The 16,765-nt window shown below is 42.6% G+C and overlaps 1 protein-coding gene across 1 annotated transcript in view; it reads left to right on the forward strand.

Annotated features, from left to right (window-relative positions):
- Positions 1–3,122: 3,122 nt before the first annotated feature.
- The window catches only part of grin2ca (glutamate receptor, ionotropic, N-methyl D-aspartate 2Ca), a gene marked incomplete at both ends in the record, with an annotated part of 41,710 nt that continues 28,067 nt past the window's right edge, over positions 3,123–16,765 (forward strand). The window contains 2 exons of the mRNA XM_079281667.1: positions 3,123–3,557; positions 16,047–16,648. Coding sequence (XP_079137793.1) covers positions 3,123–3,557; positions 16,047–16,648 — 1,037 coding nt within the window. The remainder of the gene's footprint in view (positions 3,558–16,046; positions 16,649–16,765) is intronic.

Below are 16,765 nucleotides of genomic sequence, written 5' to 3' on the forward strand. Positions count from 1 at the left end.
CTGGCAAATTCCAGCTGTTACAGCAGCAATTATTGACACAGCAAAGAAGTGTGAAATAAAAAACAGTTGATAAAAAGAGTGTGCAGGATTTATGAGGAATAAAGACGTATAAAATAAGAAAATCAATGAGGGGTAAATTATTCTATGAAGGAAACCCAATATGTGAGAATACAATATATAGGTAACAAGCTGCACCAGCTGAGTATCAAACCGCTCTCACATTCTCATCACTGAGGCTGCGGAGGCCGTACAAATTGAGCAGGAAGTGTCAATGTGAGAGGAAAATTCCATTCGCCTTCTTGACAGCATTCAAAATACAGGGAGAAGATAACTCTTCTCTTTAGTTAGTCTTTACTTTGGCGAGAGCCCAGCAAGAGAGGTTGTAAAAACAACTTCAGCTTAAATGATTTGCCAGTGGGAGATAGGACTGTGCAGTGTGTGTGTGTGTGTGTGTGTGTTTGTGTTTATGTATTAATCACGTTGCGGGGACACATATCTGTTCAGTACATTATGGGGACTGACCTCCAAAACCTGTCAAAAGCAGCCGTAGACTGAGAGACTACCTGCTTCTTTCCTCAGGCCACGATTCCTGGAAATAACCCAAATAATAAAAACATGGTGATTGTTTTCTTATTGAATCGTCTTTTTATATCTATTATGTCTATAAGAGTACGGCGTTCTCACATTCAGCTCCTTCGGGACCCTGATCTCGTCATGACATTAAACATTCACACAGGAGCTTCAGAGTACAAACCGACTGATACTTTATGTACACATAGCCACTTTAATATCAGAAGCTCAGTAAAAGTGCAAATGCTTGCACAAGAGATTTGAGATGGATTGTTATCTGAGTGCTCATCACCTGAGCAGGTGGTCTGAGACGCTTTCTAGCCAGATGGTGAAATGTAAACAATGCATCTTTCCAGTTACCAACAATTTAATATCTGTGGAAACAGACACTTCTAGTTTCATTAAGGCAATTAATCATCACTCTGAAATGATCTAAACACTGGAATTATTGCCACATCATTTTCAAATCCACGAGGAGGTTATTTCTTTGATTATTTTAAATCATAGGGTAAGGTTTAGCCCGAGCACAAGATGAAAAGCCTCTTTATGTTTCGGTGCAGTTTAAAGGTTCTGCTGACTTTTAGTTTCAGGGGTCAGAGACGAGATAAATCGACAGTACCAATCTGTAATTCAGCTGCGTCACAAGGCTTAGCTGAAACATCAAAGGGATTGTTAGGATTTTTTTTGGAGTGGGGTTGTATGAGGTGCTTCTCCACAGTCAGTGTATTACTACAGTATAGTGTGATTGGAGGAACAGAAGGGAGTAACCAGCACACGAGAAAATGTCCATCAGTCAGTGATCTCAGCTGAACCGTACGCTATATTTAGAATATTTTCATTGTTTTATCTCTTCAAAGACACAAGCTTCTTTGACAGAAACTAGTGCTGCAATGGTTTGTTGTCGATCCGTGATCTATATATAGAGAGATATATATATATATCTCTCTATATATATGACTTTTAGAGCTGTTGAAATGATGTCTTGTAGACCAGCCGCTAACAAGACCAAACAGTAAAAATCTGTATCTGTCAATATGGATCAATGATTGGCAAATGGTGTCAGAGGCACAAAAAAAAGATCAAAGATGTCTAAAAGTTATATTTGCTCCTTGTTTTATTGTGTGCTGATCCGATCTGTGACTCCGGTCCGTGATCCGATCTGAACCGTGACCGTTCTGATCCGTTAGACCACTAAAATTAGCGTTCACTTCAATTGATAGATTATTTTAGGAGTCTAAAATACGTCCACGGTGCTGGTTCTCCCGTCTGTTTCTCCAAACAACATCTGCAGTAAAACACTGACTATGGAGAACAATCTCAAACTAAAGTACAATCCCTTTAAATATGATGCATTGGAAGATCCTCTTAGTAGGTCTCTGTTATTTCCTTGCGTTGGTATAAGAAAGCATGTTGACAATACAAAGCCTTGTCACAGAGTTATTGATGACTCATTTCCTGTTTCCTTTAATTCTGCATCCACCACCAGCGGGACTCGACCTTCACACATCTGCCTCAGCTGTTTCACTGCCTTGATTAAAAACACGGGAGGCCGAAGCTCTTCAGCATTTTCACCACGTACGTCGCTAACCCTAAACCATCCCGCTGCTGTCGAAACATTGAGCGAACGTCATTGGAAGGAATGTGGCAGATACCCTCTGGGGACTAACCAATTCATGAACATGATTTATGGGCCAGCTCCTACATCACATGTAGGACACAGCACGTACAGCGCCGTACGCACGTGTGATGTCTTTGCTGTGGATTTATGCAAGTGACCATGACTGGGAAAACAATCCCATGATAACTATTCTAGAGATGATTCACATTAGTGAGGTAATGTCGAACAGAGACACTTGGATGTTCTTCAAAAGCTGACTTGGGGACTTTGAATCCCTGTGTAAATATAGACTTTTGCTGTTTGAATAATTCAAATTTCAGTTTCAAAACTAGAACAAGAAAAACTTCACGAAACAGCTTACAAATCACAACAATGACACTATGGACTTCAATTAATCAGCATCTAAGCAGAACTTCGGCAGATTACGTTTCAATGCTTCGGACCGCTGAAAAAATTAAGCAACAGCTTCAAAGGTAATGTCATGAGAGGAAAAAATGAATAAATAGATCAATCCTCTTGTTCTCCATTTGTTGCATGAAACACTGAACACCATCTGTTGGGTTGGATCGCGGAATACAACAGCAGCAGGGTGGCAGCTGCCACCCTAAGACGCAACAGCCTGGCCACAACCTCATGTCGCACGCCGACACACTCTAAAAACACTATTCTGGGCTCTGTTAATGGGCTCTTTCACTGTCTCAGTTTACGGGCGGGCAGACCGGCACAACGAGCAGAGATGAAGCTAAAATGTCATGAATCAAAATAAGCCAACTTCAAACAAAAGACAGTTTGGAGGCCCGGGCAGTGGGGGATTACGTATTATCACAACATTTCTGGGAAAAGGCAACAACTGGTCCTATGTATCTAACATGTCGATCCTTCTGCTGACCCCTCCCCACACTCTGACCCCTCCTCCAGGCAGTAGGTGACTGAGATGGGCGTTCGTCTAGGCTGCTTGAGCGACTCCCCGTGGTGGCCGCCGCCGCCGCTGCTGCTGCTGCTCCTGTTCTGCACCGTGCCCTTCTGTTCCGGCCGGCCCTTCGGGGTCCCCACGCCTTCCGTGAACGTGGCGGTGGTGTTCAGCGGCTCGACCTACCAGACGGAGATCAAGGGGCGGCTGAGCCGGGAGAACTTCATGGACCTGCCCCTGGAGGTGAACCCCATCACCGTGCTGGTCAACAACACCAACCCGCGGGCGCTGCTCACCCGCATCTGCGACACCCTCTCCACCAACCGCGTCCATGGCGTGGTGTTCGAGGACAATGTCGGCTCGGAGGCCGTGGCGCAGATCTTGGACTTCATCTCCACCCAGACGGCAGTGCCCATCGTGGGCATTAGCGGAGGCTCTGCGGTCGTCCTGCCATACAAGGTCAGTGTGGTGGTCGAATCAGGGACGGGGAGAGTAGTAGAGACACCAGTAAAGAACTAGACGAGGCCTGTGGGACCCACGTAGAATATCAAACATTTTAATGAATTTCAACAACTTGCATTAAAAAATGCCCCAAAAGTATATCTCAAGCTTTCATGCAGCACTGGAGTCTAAATCCCCCCAAAAATGCACAACACCACTTATAAGTCTGAGGAGCCTCAGTCTTCAGGCAACTTCTTATTGATATCATCCGCAGTCAGCAACTTGCTGAAAGCTGCATGAAGTAATGAAGACAACAAATGACGGGATGAATACAGATAACCAGCCGTTGAATAGCAGCAGTAGAGATGCCTCCAGCAGCAGCAGTCTACCTCTGGGTTGTAAATCGCACATCATTTTCCTCATGTTCAATGCTAAATGATTCACACGTTAACGGGGAACAAACTAATGGCCTTTTCATCATTTCTCGCCATCATCCCGGTTTATAACTGCTATAAATTACGAGCTTTAGGAGACACAGGATGATGTGGAGCAACAGAGGCAGGTTATAAAATCTCCAGAGAGATCAATCCGACTGAAAGTATTGTTACACAGAAAGATTATTGAATCACACTTCCATAATGAAGCAGGTCCTTCTCTTAGCATTAAGCAGTCTCATGTAAGAAGTATTCAGATCTTTCTAGAAATATACCGATATATAGGTGTGTAGGTACCTGGGCTTTAGGTATCGCCGATACTGAGTACCGATCAGATACCAGTGTTTGATTAATAAGCCGTGTGCCTCACTGAGTGCAAGAGACTGGGATCATTCTGTTATGTGTGGGGTAACATTTCCTAACTTTATAAAACTAAATTAACATAAATTTACAGAATTGTTCTTAAAATAATAAATGGTGCACCAGGAACTTCGTACAAAATCTTCAAAATCCGTCAAATTCTTCGGTATGACGCTTCTGGAGGTGCTTGATTAAGTTGGTTAAGTTATATTTTGTCGCGCTACCTCCATCCCTCTAAACCAGGGGTCCCAAACTCCCGGCCCGCGGGCCAAATCCGGCCCGCCACGTGATTTTATGTGGCCCGCGAATGCGCCAGCAAAAAAAATATATATATATATATATGTATTTTTTTTTTATCAAGATAGACTTGATAATAAAAATATCCCCATAGTCGAAATTATGAAATAGAAAGTCGAAGTTATGAGATCGAAAGTCATAACTATGATAGAAAATCATAATTCTGAGATAGAAAGTCAAAATGATGAGATACTTAAACACACAGTCACAGAAGCAGCTCTTTGGCTGGTTACTGTACACTTGGAATGGAAATGTATTGAGAGTATATTGAAGACTACTTTAAACGTTGCTTTAAAAACACATGAAATACTTCATGATTGTACAAATGCACCCTTGAAAGGATTTGAAGCTTTGAACAAAGTTATTGTAATAACTTGTGTTTGATATTTGTCTTTGATATTTTCAATAATAGTTTGATCTTTGATAGAGTAATGTGGGTTTCTTAACCCTAAATTAAAAGGATTTAAGTTGCAACAGAAATGTGCTTAAATATATGTTTACATTTATATAACTGCATGTACAATATGTTTACACTTGAATAAACAATAATCAAATGCAGAGAGAGAGTTATTTAACAATATGTTAGGAGCAGTTACATTTACACAGTCTTACATTTACAACCGGCCCTTTGAGGGCGACCGCGATGCTGATGTGGCCCGGAGTGAAAATGAGTTTGAGACCCCTGCTCTAAACCTTGGCTTTGCAGATATTGCAATTAGCCGAAGAACTTGTTGGCTATGCTAACGTGAAATACTGTCATACAGCTGACATGTTTGTTGTTGGTTCTCTCAGCTATGCGATCTACCGGCGTGCTGCCGACGCATGACGACGAACGCACACGTGTCATCAAATGTAAACATAGAATTGAATTGATTGGCCCAGTGTCTCCAATACCCGATCCAGCCACTGTATCTGAGTCGGTATCAGCCCGATATCTCATATCAGTATCGGTTCAGTGCATTCCTAGATCTTTCAATCGATAACAATAGTGAGTTTTTATATTTCATAAACTCACTAAATATGCTAGATGTCACATCTTTACTTGCACTTAAGTGGTAACTACAGCCGTCAAATAGATGGTAACTCAATTTTGAGGTAAAAGTAAAGTATTTCAGCAGCAAATATTTGCGAAAGTGAGAAACACAAAATGTGATTTCTACCTCTTTTCTGAACTAGAGAACCAATATTTTAATTGATCGAACTATGAATCATCTGGTGGACTTTACAAGCTGAGTGTCCAGGCTCATGGCAGAGAAACAAACCAAATGAATGTCATTTGAATTAGATTTTCAGATCTCGTTTTCACCCATTTGTCGAGCGCTTCATACTTTAACTGAAGTTGGATGGAGTGGTCGATATTTAAGGTATTCAATCACTGGGTTGGAACACAGCCTGCAGCAGATGCTGTGGTAATTACCTCAGAGCAAAAATGAAAGAATTCAGGGCACAGATATATTTTCTGGGGACGCAGTCAAACAATCCCACAGAGGGCCACACGTACAGTCACTTTACTGCTAATTACATCTGCCATAGTCAGCATTAGGTAGATGGACAGCCACAATAAATGACTGAATGATTAATAAATATCAGAAACACCAATTTGCAATGGAATCCATTACAGTTGCACTAGGTTCAAGAAGCAAGGAATGAATTTGTAAAGGTTAAATACAAAACAAGAATCCCCCAAGTTCCTGTTGATTCTACAGTTCGATCAGGTTTCAATCTGTCTCTCTGTATAATCGGTGGCCTCTAAAGACTGTTAAATCATAACCAGCACTATATGAGGAACGCTTGTGACAAATACGAGCTATTAAACTGCTTTTAAAGTTGAAGCTGGAAGGTTTTACAGCAATGGTCCATCTATAGGAGCAAGATCAGCCACCACGATGGGCTCAGCCACAGAGACCAACTGTAATCCTTTCAGAATAGCTTTTTTTCTGTTGCCTTTTTTCTGTTTTTTAGTGCCTTCTGCAGAAGACGACACGGAGCTCAATGTCACAAAACAACATCACATGGAGAAAAATACAGTTTGAAGCTGTGCAACAAGATTCGGCCAAATTATGATATTTAGAGATTTAAGACGAAAGTAGACGTTGCACATTAATAATAATTAAATTATCAAAATGTATCAATTAAATACTACATGTTTAACTTTGAAGAAATTACACATACAGAAGGCAACCTAGAAATTATTTCTAATTCAGAAATAAGTGTGAAAGAAACAAGCTTATTGTTATAAAAGCTATGAAACAGAAGGGGTCCAATAACAGACCCCTGTGGGACACCACAGGAATCTCACATCCCATCAAATGTCGACTCACTTATTGTAGAAGTAATTCAATTTTAGAGCAAATTGTACATTAGTTCATTGAGGCCATACTGAGACAAATCAATGAGCAAAACCTTAAACTACACCACAAGCATTCATTGTTGTTCAACGCAGTCTGAACTGGACCGACCACCTCAACAACGGCCACAACGGTAGAAAGACTTTGTTTGGTCTTCAGGTTTGAAGATTGAGATTTAAAGAATGACTATGTGAGTTGTGGGAACAATTAAAATAAATTGGCAAATACTCGAGTAAGAGGTTTGATTATTGAAGAAAGACTTTGGTGACCAACATAAGCCTAACTTCATCATGGCCTTGGACTTTTTTAGCAGTATCAATGAACTTGTTAGAACTCTGAGGGGAAGAATACAAACCTAAACAATAGTAAGACTCGAGTAATTCCCTGAATTCATATGGCTTTGTAGACGGCTCCCCTGCATCCGTTTCAGAAAAAATGGGTGGTCTTGCCATCAGCATCGCTTCTCCAGGGTAATCAAAGAGATGTCACTCAGCAGTTAATGCCTCCTGCTGCTCACTTACAGCAACTCAATCACAACACATTACAAAATAAACACATGTAATAAGAAACAACGGCAAAGACTTGCAGCCGTTAACATGAACGAATGAATGCGATTCATCAGTCATTAGCCAGTGACGGATGACGAACGCTGAGACCATCAATATATGCTGCGTTGAGATTGTATTACAGGTGCCTGACAGAACAGCGAGTGCATGCATTATGAATATGGACTCTCCCAGTTGGAAACCAACCGTAATCTTCTGCTACCCACTGAGGCACCAGGCCTCTGATTGACACGAACACCTTCCAGCCTCGCCTGATAATTTGATATTTTTTAAGCATATTTCTCATGGTCTTGGATCCCCATGCAGTCAATGTTCCAGATGTGGTTTTGCATATTTTGTCTGAAAACATCCGTATATATCATCACAATTAAGTCAATAAATCTGTATTTTGAAATTCCCATAGTACTTCTGTGTCACCATTTTAGTCCAAGCGGTCCCTCTTTACAGAGCCGAGTAACAACAAATCACACTTTTAATTTCTTTAAGTGAGTTGATATAAATGTAACTGATTTTGTTAAATAGACGTATGATATTGTTTCATGTCGACTGCAGGCCACTGAATTAAAAGTGGAATCACATCACGGCGGACTTGTCATATCAGCAAATATTGTATCATTATCCAAAGAATATAACATCATATCGTGATGAAACGTGTGATTTGCACGCCTCTTCAGAAAGTCACCGATTCATTCTTTAAGTTGTCTGTATTCATATTGAATTGCTGTGAATGTATCAATGTGCACATGACAGCTCCTCTACGTACCAGGCACACGGAGATGAGTTTGTTCCAGCCCTCTTTGAGTCGTCTTCGAAACAATCGGCGACGCCGCCCCGTCGATTGATTTATGGGACGCTGTCAAAGGTAGTCAACAAGGCGACGGAGCTCATCCATTCATCATAGATATCGCTGAGAGCCGAGGGGGTTTGATCTTTCTGAAAGTGACAGCATAAAATTAGGTGATAAACTGATTCCCGTCCTCGGGACATTCTAGTCTGTTGATCGGCAGCATCGTCCTGTTTGTTTTCTCTCCCAACGAGGACAAGAAAAGGAAACGATGGCGAGCAAACGCTCAGAGGGAACTAATGTGAAGATGAAGAGATGAAGTATGAAGCAAAGTTTACTCCACTGAGAACATTATTCACTGATGCATCTCGAGCGTTCGAACTCCAGCAGCCATATGTCAGATGGACAATCAATCAAAGCTACATTCTTCACTATTGCCAGCAGATCAATCATCTCTCACAGGTCTTTTGCTCAATGTGCAAACAGCGGATAAATCAATAGCAGTAATTACGGCTGACAGAAATGACTCGAAAATGTTCGTTAAGCCCAAAGAAAAGCTGTTTTAAAAGTGACAGTATGTCTGTATATATGTAAATGTAACTGCTCCTAACATATTGGTAAATAACTCTCTCTGCATTTGATTATTGTTTATTCAAGTGTAAAAATATTGTACATGCAGTTATATAAATGTAAAAATATATTTAAGCACATTTCTGTTATTAGAACTTAAATCCTTTTAATTTAGGGTTAAGAAACCCACATTACTCTATCAAAGATCAAACTATTAAAGAAAATATCAAAGACAAATATCAAACACAAGTTATTACAATAACTTTGTTCAATGCTTAAAATCCTTTCAAGGGTGCGTTTGCACAACACATGAAGTATTTCATGTGTTTTTAAAGCCACGTTTGAAGTAGTCTTCAATGTTCTCACAATACATTTCCATTTCAAATGTACAGTAACCAGCCAAAGAGCTGCTTCTGTGTTTAAGTATCTCATCATTATGTCTTTCTATCATAGTTATGACTTTCTATCTCGGAATTATGACTTTCTATCTCGGAATTATGACTTTCTATCATAGTTATGACTTTCTATCTCGGAATTATGACTTTCTATCATAGTTATGACTTTCTATCTCATAATTTCGACTATGGGGATATTTCTATTATCAAGTCTAACTTAAAAAAAAAAAAAAAAAAAGATTTTTTTATTTTTTTGTGCTGGTGGATTCGCGGGCCACATAAAATGACGTGGCGGGCCGGATTCGGCCCGCGGGCCGGGAGTTTGAGACCCCTGGTTTAGAACAAAGATTCACAGCAGCATTTCTCTGCCTAAGGTAAACTAGTTGGGTAATATTGGAGATAGAAGTGTTTTATAAAAGAAGCTGAATGCAGCATGAAAAAGGGAACAGCAACATGGACTATGAGGGTGATTACACGGCATATCAGTGAGACAAAGGGGTGGAGCTTTAACTGAAAGTCCTTCCTGGTGTAGCTTTGACACCAGTAGTGTTTGTGACTGGATGACTGGATGACTTCTCTGAACAAATAAACTCATGTAGTGGCGTCCTTCAGGAGTAGTTAAACACTATAAGAGGTTGTTCTAAACTGCTGTATTGCTGAACAACTGTAGCACAGAATCCACTTGTTCCCTCATTATGCATTTAGCTCAATATCCTGACCTAAAATCCAAAGCATCCTTTGAAGCAGTCATCGTGCGTTCTGACAGATCACATCCTCCGAGCCTCAGCCCCCGTCAAGTGGACAAAAATGTAAGTCAGACACCAGCAGAGACCTTGATTGTATTTGCAGGAACATGAGCCCGAGGCTTTTTCTCAAAACTAGAGCAGTGCCTTTTTCCACTGGCGCAGTTAGAGCGTGAGCAGGACAGAAATACAAAGCGGGGGGGGGGGGGGTACATATGTATGTGCAGCGCAAGTTAAACCACTCAGATGTCAGGCGGGGTATGTCGTGGTATGCTGTGACAAGATAAATTACATATCAGCAAGTACAGTGTTAAAGGGGCAACCAGCGATTTAGAGCTGTTTCGAGTAAAGGAAGTGGAGGAAGTCCTTGACTGAATGAAGTGCTGTTACCAGGCAGTTCTGAAGAGTGAAGCCAAAGCTTCATGTGTTAAAGCTGCATTCTCTCTAGTGTCCATCAGGGGGCGACTCCTCTGGTTGTATAGAAGTCTATAGAAAATGACTCTACTTCTCTCTTGATTTATTCCCTCAGTAAACATTGTAAACATGAGTTTATGTCTCAATCTCTAGTTTCAAGTCTTCTTCAATACAGCATGATGTTCATTTAGTACATTATGGTCCATTTAGAGTCACACAGACCATAAAGCAGGGGATGCTTTAGGGCGGGGCTACTGTGATTGACAGGTCTCTACCAGAGACGTATACGCCATCTCTACTTCACTCCTCCTCAGTCCAGTTAATACATTTTTGTTTCTCTACATCATGTTAGCATGGTGATTTAAAAATATATATCAAACTGTGAGATATGTTAATTGGCTGGATCTTGACGGTGAACTAAAAGTGACTCAATCCTCAGAGAGTTCTCTTCATTCTCTCGTGTCTCCTGAGGTTCATTTGCATACTATTTCAGTCCATCGACACGGTGTCATAATGTTGTTTTTTTTGACCAGAGAGTTGTGTGTCTGTTCCTGGTTGCCGTGCAGGATCTACGTGACGTCAGCAGCACAGGAAGGCGACGCCGCGGCGTTTCCTGCTGCGCGGCGGAGGCAGACATATGTCACCATACAGACCCGTGGCCAGAAGTCTCAGAGAGAGAGAGAGAGAGAGAGAGAGAGAGAGAGAGAGATGGTCATGTGACCTGGGGAACCGTACACCACTTTGTGTTCCATATCTTCAGCTCTGATTTAACCGACTGCCACAAACGTATTTACCGCAAAACATCATCTCATTGTGGCTCCCATCTCCTGTTCCTTTATGTGTCCCACGTCCATCGTGAGGCGTCCCTCACCTGAGTCATCCACCTTCAGCTCTCCAGCGTGTTAGAGCAGGTAAACACTGCCGTTCGTGTGTTGAGCCGAGTTTATACTCGCTTGGTGTGAACACGTGAATTTTTGTGACTTGGCACACGCGATCACGTGACAAAAAGTTCACTAATAAAAACAATATTTACACGTCTAGGATTATACAGAGAAGGCCAATCCTTTTGAGATGTTTTAGAAACATCTTAAAAATCTTAAAAATCTTCATTTGAGTAAATATTTTGGAGCCAAATTGAATTGTTTACGGGATATTAAACCTTTGTTTCTTTATAATGCTTTTCATATTTGACCCTTTTCTTTAAAGGGCTTGTACAAAGGTAATAAAGTAGCCCATGAATATGAGATAAGATAATCCTTTATTCGTCCCACCGCGGGGACATTTGTCTCAGGAAAGAGACATCCGTAAAAAAACAAGTACATTAAATCGTCAGAAAGTAAAGGTTTAATAAATAAGTCAATCACAATTTCTGTCAGTTTCAGCTACAGTCTCTGGGCATATCTCTGAGTTACACTGGTTGTCTTTTTGAATCTTCACAGTGCATTCTGTTTGTACGCGCTCTGGTGTCTCGGAGAACAACGCAGCGCAGAGAGTATAGACGCCTCCGATCAGTGACGTACAGACAGCTGTGGTTCAGAGATAATCACTGCTTTACACTTTCATCTTCCTCCAACTCAGACCAGCTTCAAAGCATCCAAATAATCTTCTGGTTTTTGCAGAATAATCTTCTGCAACAACGTTCTCTCAGCCGGTCGTTGCAAGATTTTGAGCTTGACAAGAATGTTTAAAGGGTGAAAAAGTGAAAGTTGACCGCGAAGACGAGCGCGTTGTTTCTGCATCCGTGTGTAAACAGATTTGGGTTCTTGTGTATATTTTACCCTGGCGCATGTAATCTCAGCCTTGAGAAGCTAAGCTCTCCACTCAATGGCTGTAATCTTCTTTGGGACTGTGAACTATTACTGCGAGCTTCTGTGGACGACACTGTGGACGCACAGCTTACCTCCCGAACAGAGTCATGGTTGGTATCATTTACATCCACCCAGGCCATAATCTAACATTGTTATTACATTGTTATTACATATGTCATTATGAGCACCCACCTCTTGACACATGAATCATCATTCTGGGTTTTAATAATTAAAACATCATATAGTAACTGTTCCTGACAGATCCCAGACCGACGACCAAAATCTTTTTTGGACGACACTTCTGCAAGAATCTATTCTTGCATATTCATCTTCAAAATATTTGCAGCCTTTAGAGTGGACACGGTCTAGACCGGACTCTTTATTTCATTCAAAGTCTAAAGGTTTGACGTCTGTTGCACCTTTAACCACGCTCAGCAGCGATGTCACACACCCTGCAGGACACTTCATACGAGCACCTAGACCGCTGGAGGTCTGCAGAAACAAGAGTTCCTTTAAGGACGAAGAGTTTAGTGCCTAAAGCGTGAGAAGGATTCATCGTGTTGATGCTACAGAGACGGCAGACAGAACTCTTGGAGGGAGATCAGGGAAGAAGTGGGAAGCAGCCCGGAGGAGGCTGTGATTACGGGATTTCTTTTTTTTGCCCCACTTTTCAAGTGTGGCGGTTGGAACGGGTACAAACATGTTTGCCTTCAGATGTGTCTGGATAACACACCACACGAGCTCTGCACGCTGACAGGCCGGTTGTGACTTCAGGCTCTGGAGCTGCAGCTGAGCCCGGCGGTGATGCCCGGGCTCATCGTGGGGCGCGCTATCAGTCTGCTCTCCGCTAATTGAGCTGTTGAGATCGTGGCGCTTTAACTCCGACCGACCCTCGGGCTGCTACGTATGTACATTGAGAGAACGCATGCGTAAACACACTCACAGCTGCACGTGCTACACTCTGACGCCTCGGCAACCTGTCGGGGGGGACCAAGCTGACGCAGGGATGAGGTAATAACGCTGATAACATCATTTTAAATGACACACGTAGAATAAAATGTTTTCAATTTTGAAGCTTCCATTTGGTTGCTTTTTCGTCCCACGTGATGTGTTCAAGGACCTGAAATTGGCTTCCGTTTAGAGAAACCGTGCTTTAAAATACAAACCCTCTCATGTGTAGCTGCCTCACTGTTTGAGGAGATGAGAAGAGAAGCGAGAGCAAACAAAGGCAAGTGAAACGAGGCGAGAGGAGAAAAGAACACGTTTTCGGGGGCGGCACAGTCGGAGGCACAGAGCCCCCGGATTCAGCAGTGACGTCTGAAATGGTAAGCTGCTCATACATCACAAGACCATCGAACTCCCTTCAAGGACAGCGAGGAGACAGGCTGAGTAAGACCACAGTCTCAGGATACACAGCCCTCCAATCCTCAGGGGGGAGGGGTTCGTCCCCAGAGAGGGAGAGGGGTCAGGAGGGGCCAGGAGGGGCCGCACAGCAATATCAGCTCGACTGAGCAAGAGAAAGAGCTTTTCACAACGACATCATCCCAGAGACAAAACCTCTGCTTGAGAAAGATCAGACCAACGCAGAATAAAGTCCTCGAATAGAACAACAAAGCTGTTATCCACCACATCGCTTCACACCCTCACTCACAGGAACCTCGTGCTGCTGCAGACGAGTCGCCGGTTTCACGATGATGTTGGTTGTTCAGAGCAGCGGTGAAGACGAGGCTCAGTAATTGGAATCTGCTGAAGAATCAATAATCTCGGTTGAAACGAATGGCTGCACACGCAGAGTCGTCATCAATCCGTCACGTTAAGTGCGATGCCTCGTTATAATTACTGCGCAGGCCGGCTGCATACCAACACTTCTATGAATATACATTTGATTTCAGCTTTCTATGCAATTACACGTGTTAATAAGTTGATGACGTTTGATTTTACATCACGTTTATATTTGATGAATTAATTAAGATGTTTGTTTTGCAGCTCCTCTCCAGAGATTTCAAATGAATGGTGTATAACTGACTCAATTAGTGCCGTACTGACCGTTCGTCACAACTTATAAGCTTTATCTACACAGGGTAGTATTCAGGTACCAGGTGTGAATTTACCCTTCAGTGAGTGTTTATACATTTATATACAATTTTAAAAAACACAATAACTTCAGTTGATGTCTTAAGGAAACACATCAATCATCATTGATGTAAATTAATAATAAATTGGTTTATTAAGTTGATACATTTTGAAAACACTTTGAATCAGCAAACTCTGCTTTGTGGATGAGAGCAAAAACATTGTTCATGAGACAAACAGCTGGAACAATACATGTTATGTCACTTATTTCATCAGCATCGAAGCATCGGCTTCATTTAAACTGGAAGAAAAAGTATTTCTTTATATTTCGTGCTTTCACTCTTCAGCATGTCTTTGTCCAAACAACGTGACCCAAGAGGCAAAGTAAAGTGCACTGCTCAGGTTTGGTTTCAGTGGTGATTCATTGATTTAAACCGTTGCACACAGCACCTTTAAAGGGTAACTCAATACGAAATCAACCGCAACAGAAACTGCTGCTGTGCCGTTTTCCACCTGGGATCTTTCAGGCACCTTCGGCCACACCCCAATCAGTGATGTCACAGCAGGTGTACCGTCTTTGATAAACGGTTGGAAAAACTTCACGACGCCTGAAGCTTTACTTCCCCCAAAGTGCTTTTTTGAAAGAAGTGTCACACCCTGCAAGAGAAGCTATAAAGTACGTTTCCCCTCAACATGCTCATTTCTCTCTCAAGGTCTTTGCGTTTGCAGAAAAGACATCAAACGCAGCGCAGCGCTGGCCACGCTGACGGCGCTGCGCTGAGTTCCCTTCACAGGGAGAGAAGAGGTCCTCCAGAGGTCCTCCAGAGATCCTCCAGAGGTCCTCCAGAGGTCCTCCAGAGGTCCTCCAGAGGTCCTCCAGACATCCTGCGCGTCATACAAACTGAATTAAGATGCGCTAAGCCTCTGAACTAGAAGCAGTTCTGGGCCGTTCTTTGCTCCTTATTCTAAACGTGCAGCACCTCTATGGAAACAGAACCATCATGAGTAGAAGCAGAGAGAACTCAAACACGTCTCTTGTGCAGTGTGACACAGTTATGATGCCTTAAATCATAAAAAAGTTTAAAAAATGCATGTTGAATTTAGTTGATAATTTACTTTACAAAAATGTAAAAACAATATCATCTATATGTACAACATTGTTCCAAGTGACCACAAGTGTTACCAATGTTTAAAATAAGTACAATACAATATGTATTAAACTATTTACATGTTTACAACCTCTACTTATAGCCTCTCCTCTCTCCTCTCTCCTCTCTCCTCTATCTCCTCTCTCCTCTCTCCTCTCTCCTCTCCCCTCCTCTCTCCTCCGTGTTCACTTCCTGAAGTTCAGTCAAAGTTTCTCTGAATTGTTGTCACGTGACTGTTGGTCTCAGCTGATCAATCACGGCCTCATAGTTGTTCTGAGAAGTGCAGAATTAAATGTTTTTTACAGATTTTATGAGAGCAAACTATTTATTTGAGAGGAAATGTTAAATGAGACGTAGAATAAAATGTTTTTTTCGGAAACATCACAACTTTAGGCTTCTTTTAAGCATTTCTTACACGATGTGTTGGGAGACCGTCGGAAAGATGAAGATGAAGAGTTTTGGGGTTCTTCCTTGTTATTGTGCTGCAGATTGCGTGCAGTTGGTTAACTAGCCGTAAAGGTCTTGATGTATTATTCACCTCATGATGATGTTTTCCTCTTCATACAGGGTGAGGGCTCCAACTTCCTCCAGCTGGGCTCCTCCATCGAGCAGCAGATCAACGGCATGTTCAAGGTGATGGAGGAGTACAACTGGGACAGCTTCGTGGTCATAACCAGCCTGTACCCGGGCTACGAGACCTACGTGGATTACGTTAAGTCCTTCAGCGACACCAGCTACTTCATATGGGACCTGCAGGACGTGCTGACCTTCGACATGTCCGCCGACGGCATGAACGACGTCCGGGCGCGGAGGCTGCTGCAGCAGATCGACGCCCAGGTGCTGCTGGTCTACTGCTCCCACGAAGAGGCCCAGTACCTGTTCAGCATGGCGGCCGAGTCCAGGCTGGTGGGGCCGGGCTACATCTGGATTATCCCCAGCCTGGCGGTGGGGAACCCGGACGTTACCCCACCTGAGAGCTTCCCCGTGGGGCTCATCAGCATCATCACGGACCGGTGGAGGATGAGCCTGAGGAAGAGGGTGCGGGACGGCGTGGCCATCGTGGTGAAAGGCGTGCAGAGCTTTCAGAAACAGAGGGGCTTCGTTCCCGAGGGCCAGAGCGACTGTCTCAACCCCGTCAAGCCAACTGCTGCAAACAACACTCTGTTCAGGTGCGCTTCAGTTCCGATATCCACCGTTTTATACGTTTAGTTCATCATATTTCAGGAGGAAGCTTCCTTGTTTCCTGTTTCTTGGGATTCTGCTTGTTCTCATCTTGTTACGTTAAT

Source organism: Melanostigma gelatinosum (genome assembly GCF_949748355.1).
Source record: "Melanostigma gelatinosum genome assembly, chromosome: 13".
Classification (NCBI taxonomy): domain Eukaryota; kingdom Metazoa; phylum Chordata; class Actinopteri; order Perciformes; family Zoarcidae; genus Melanostigma; species Melanostigma gelatinosum.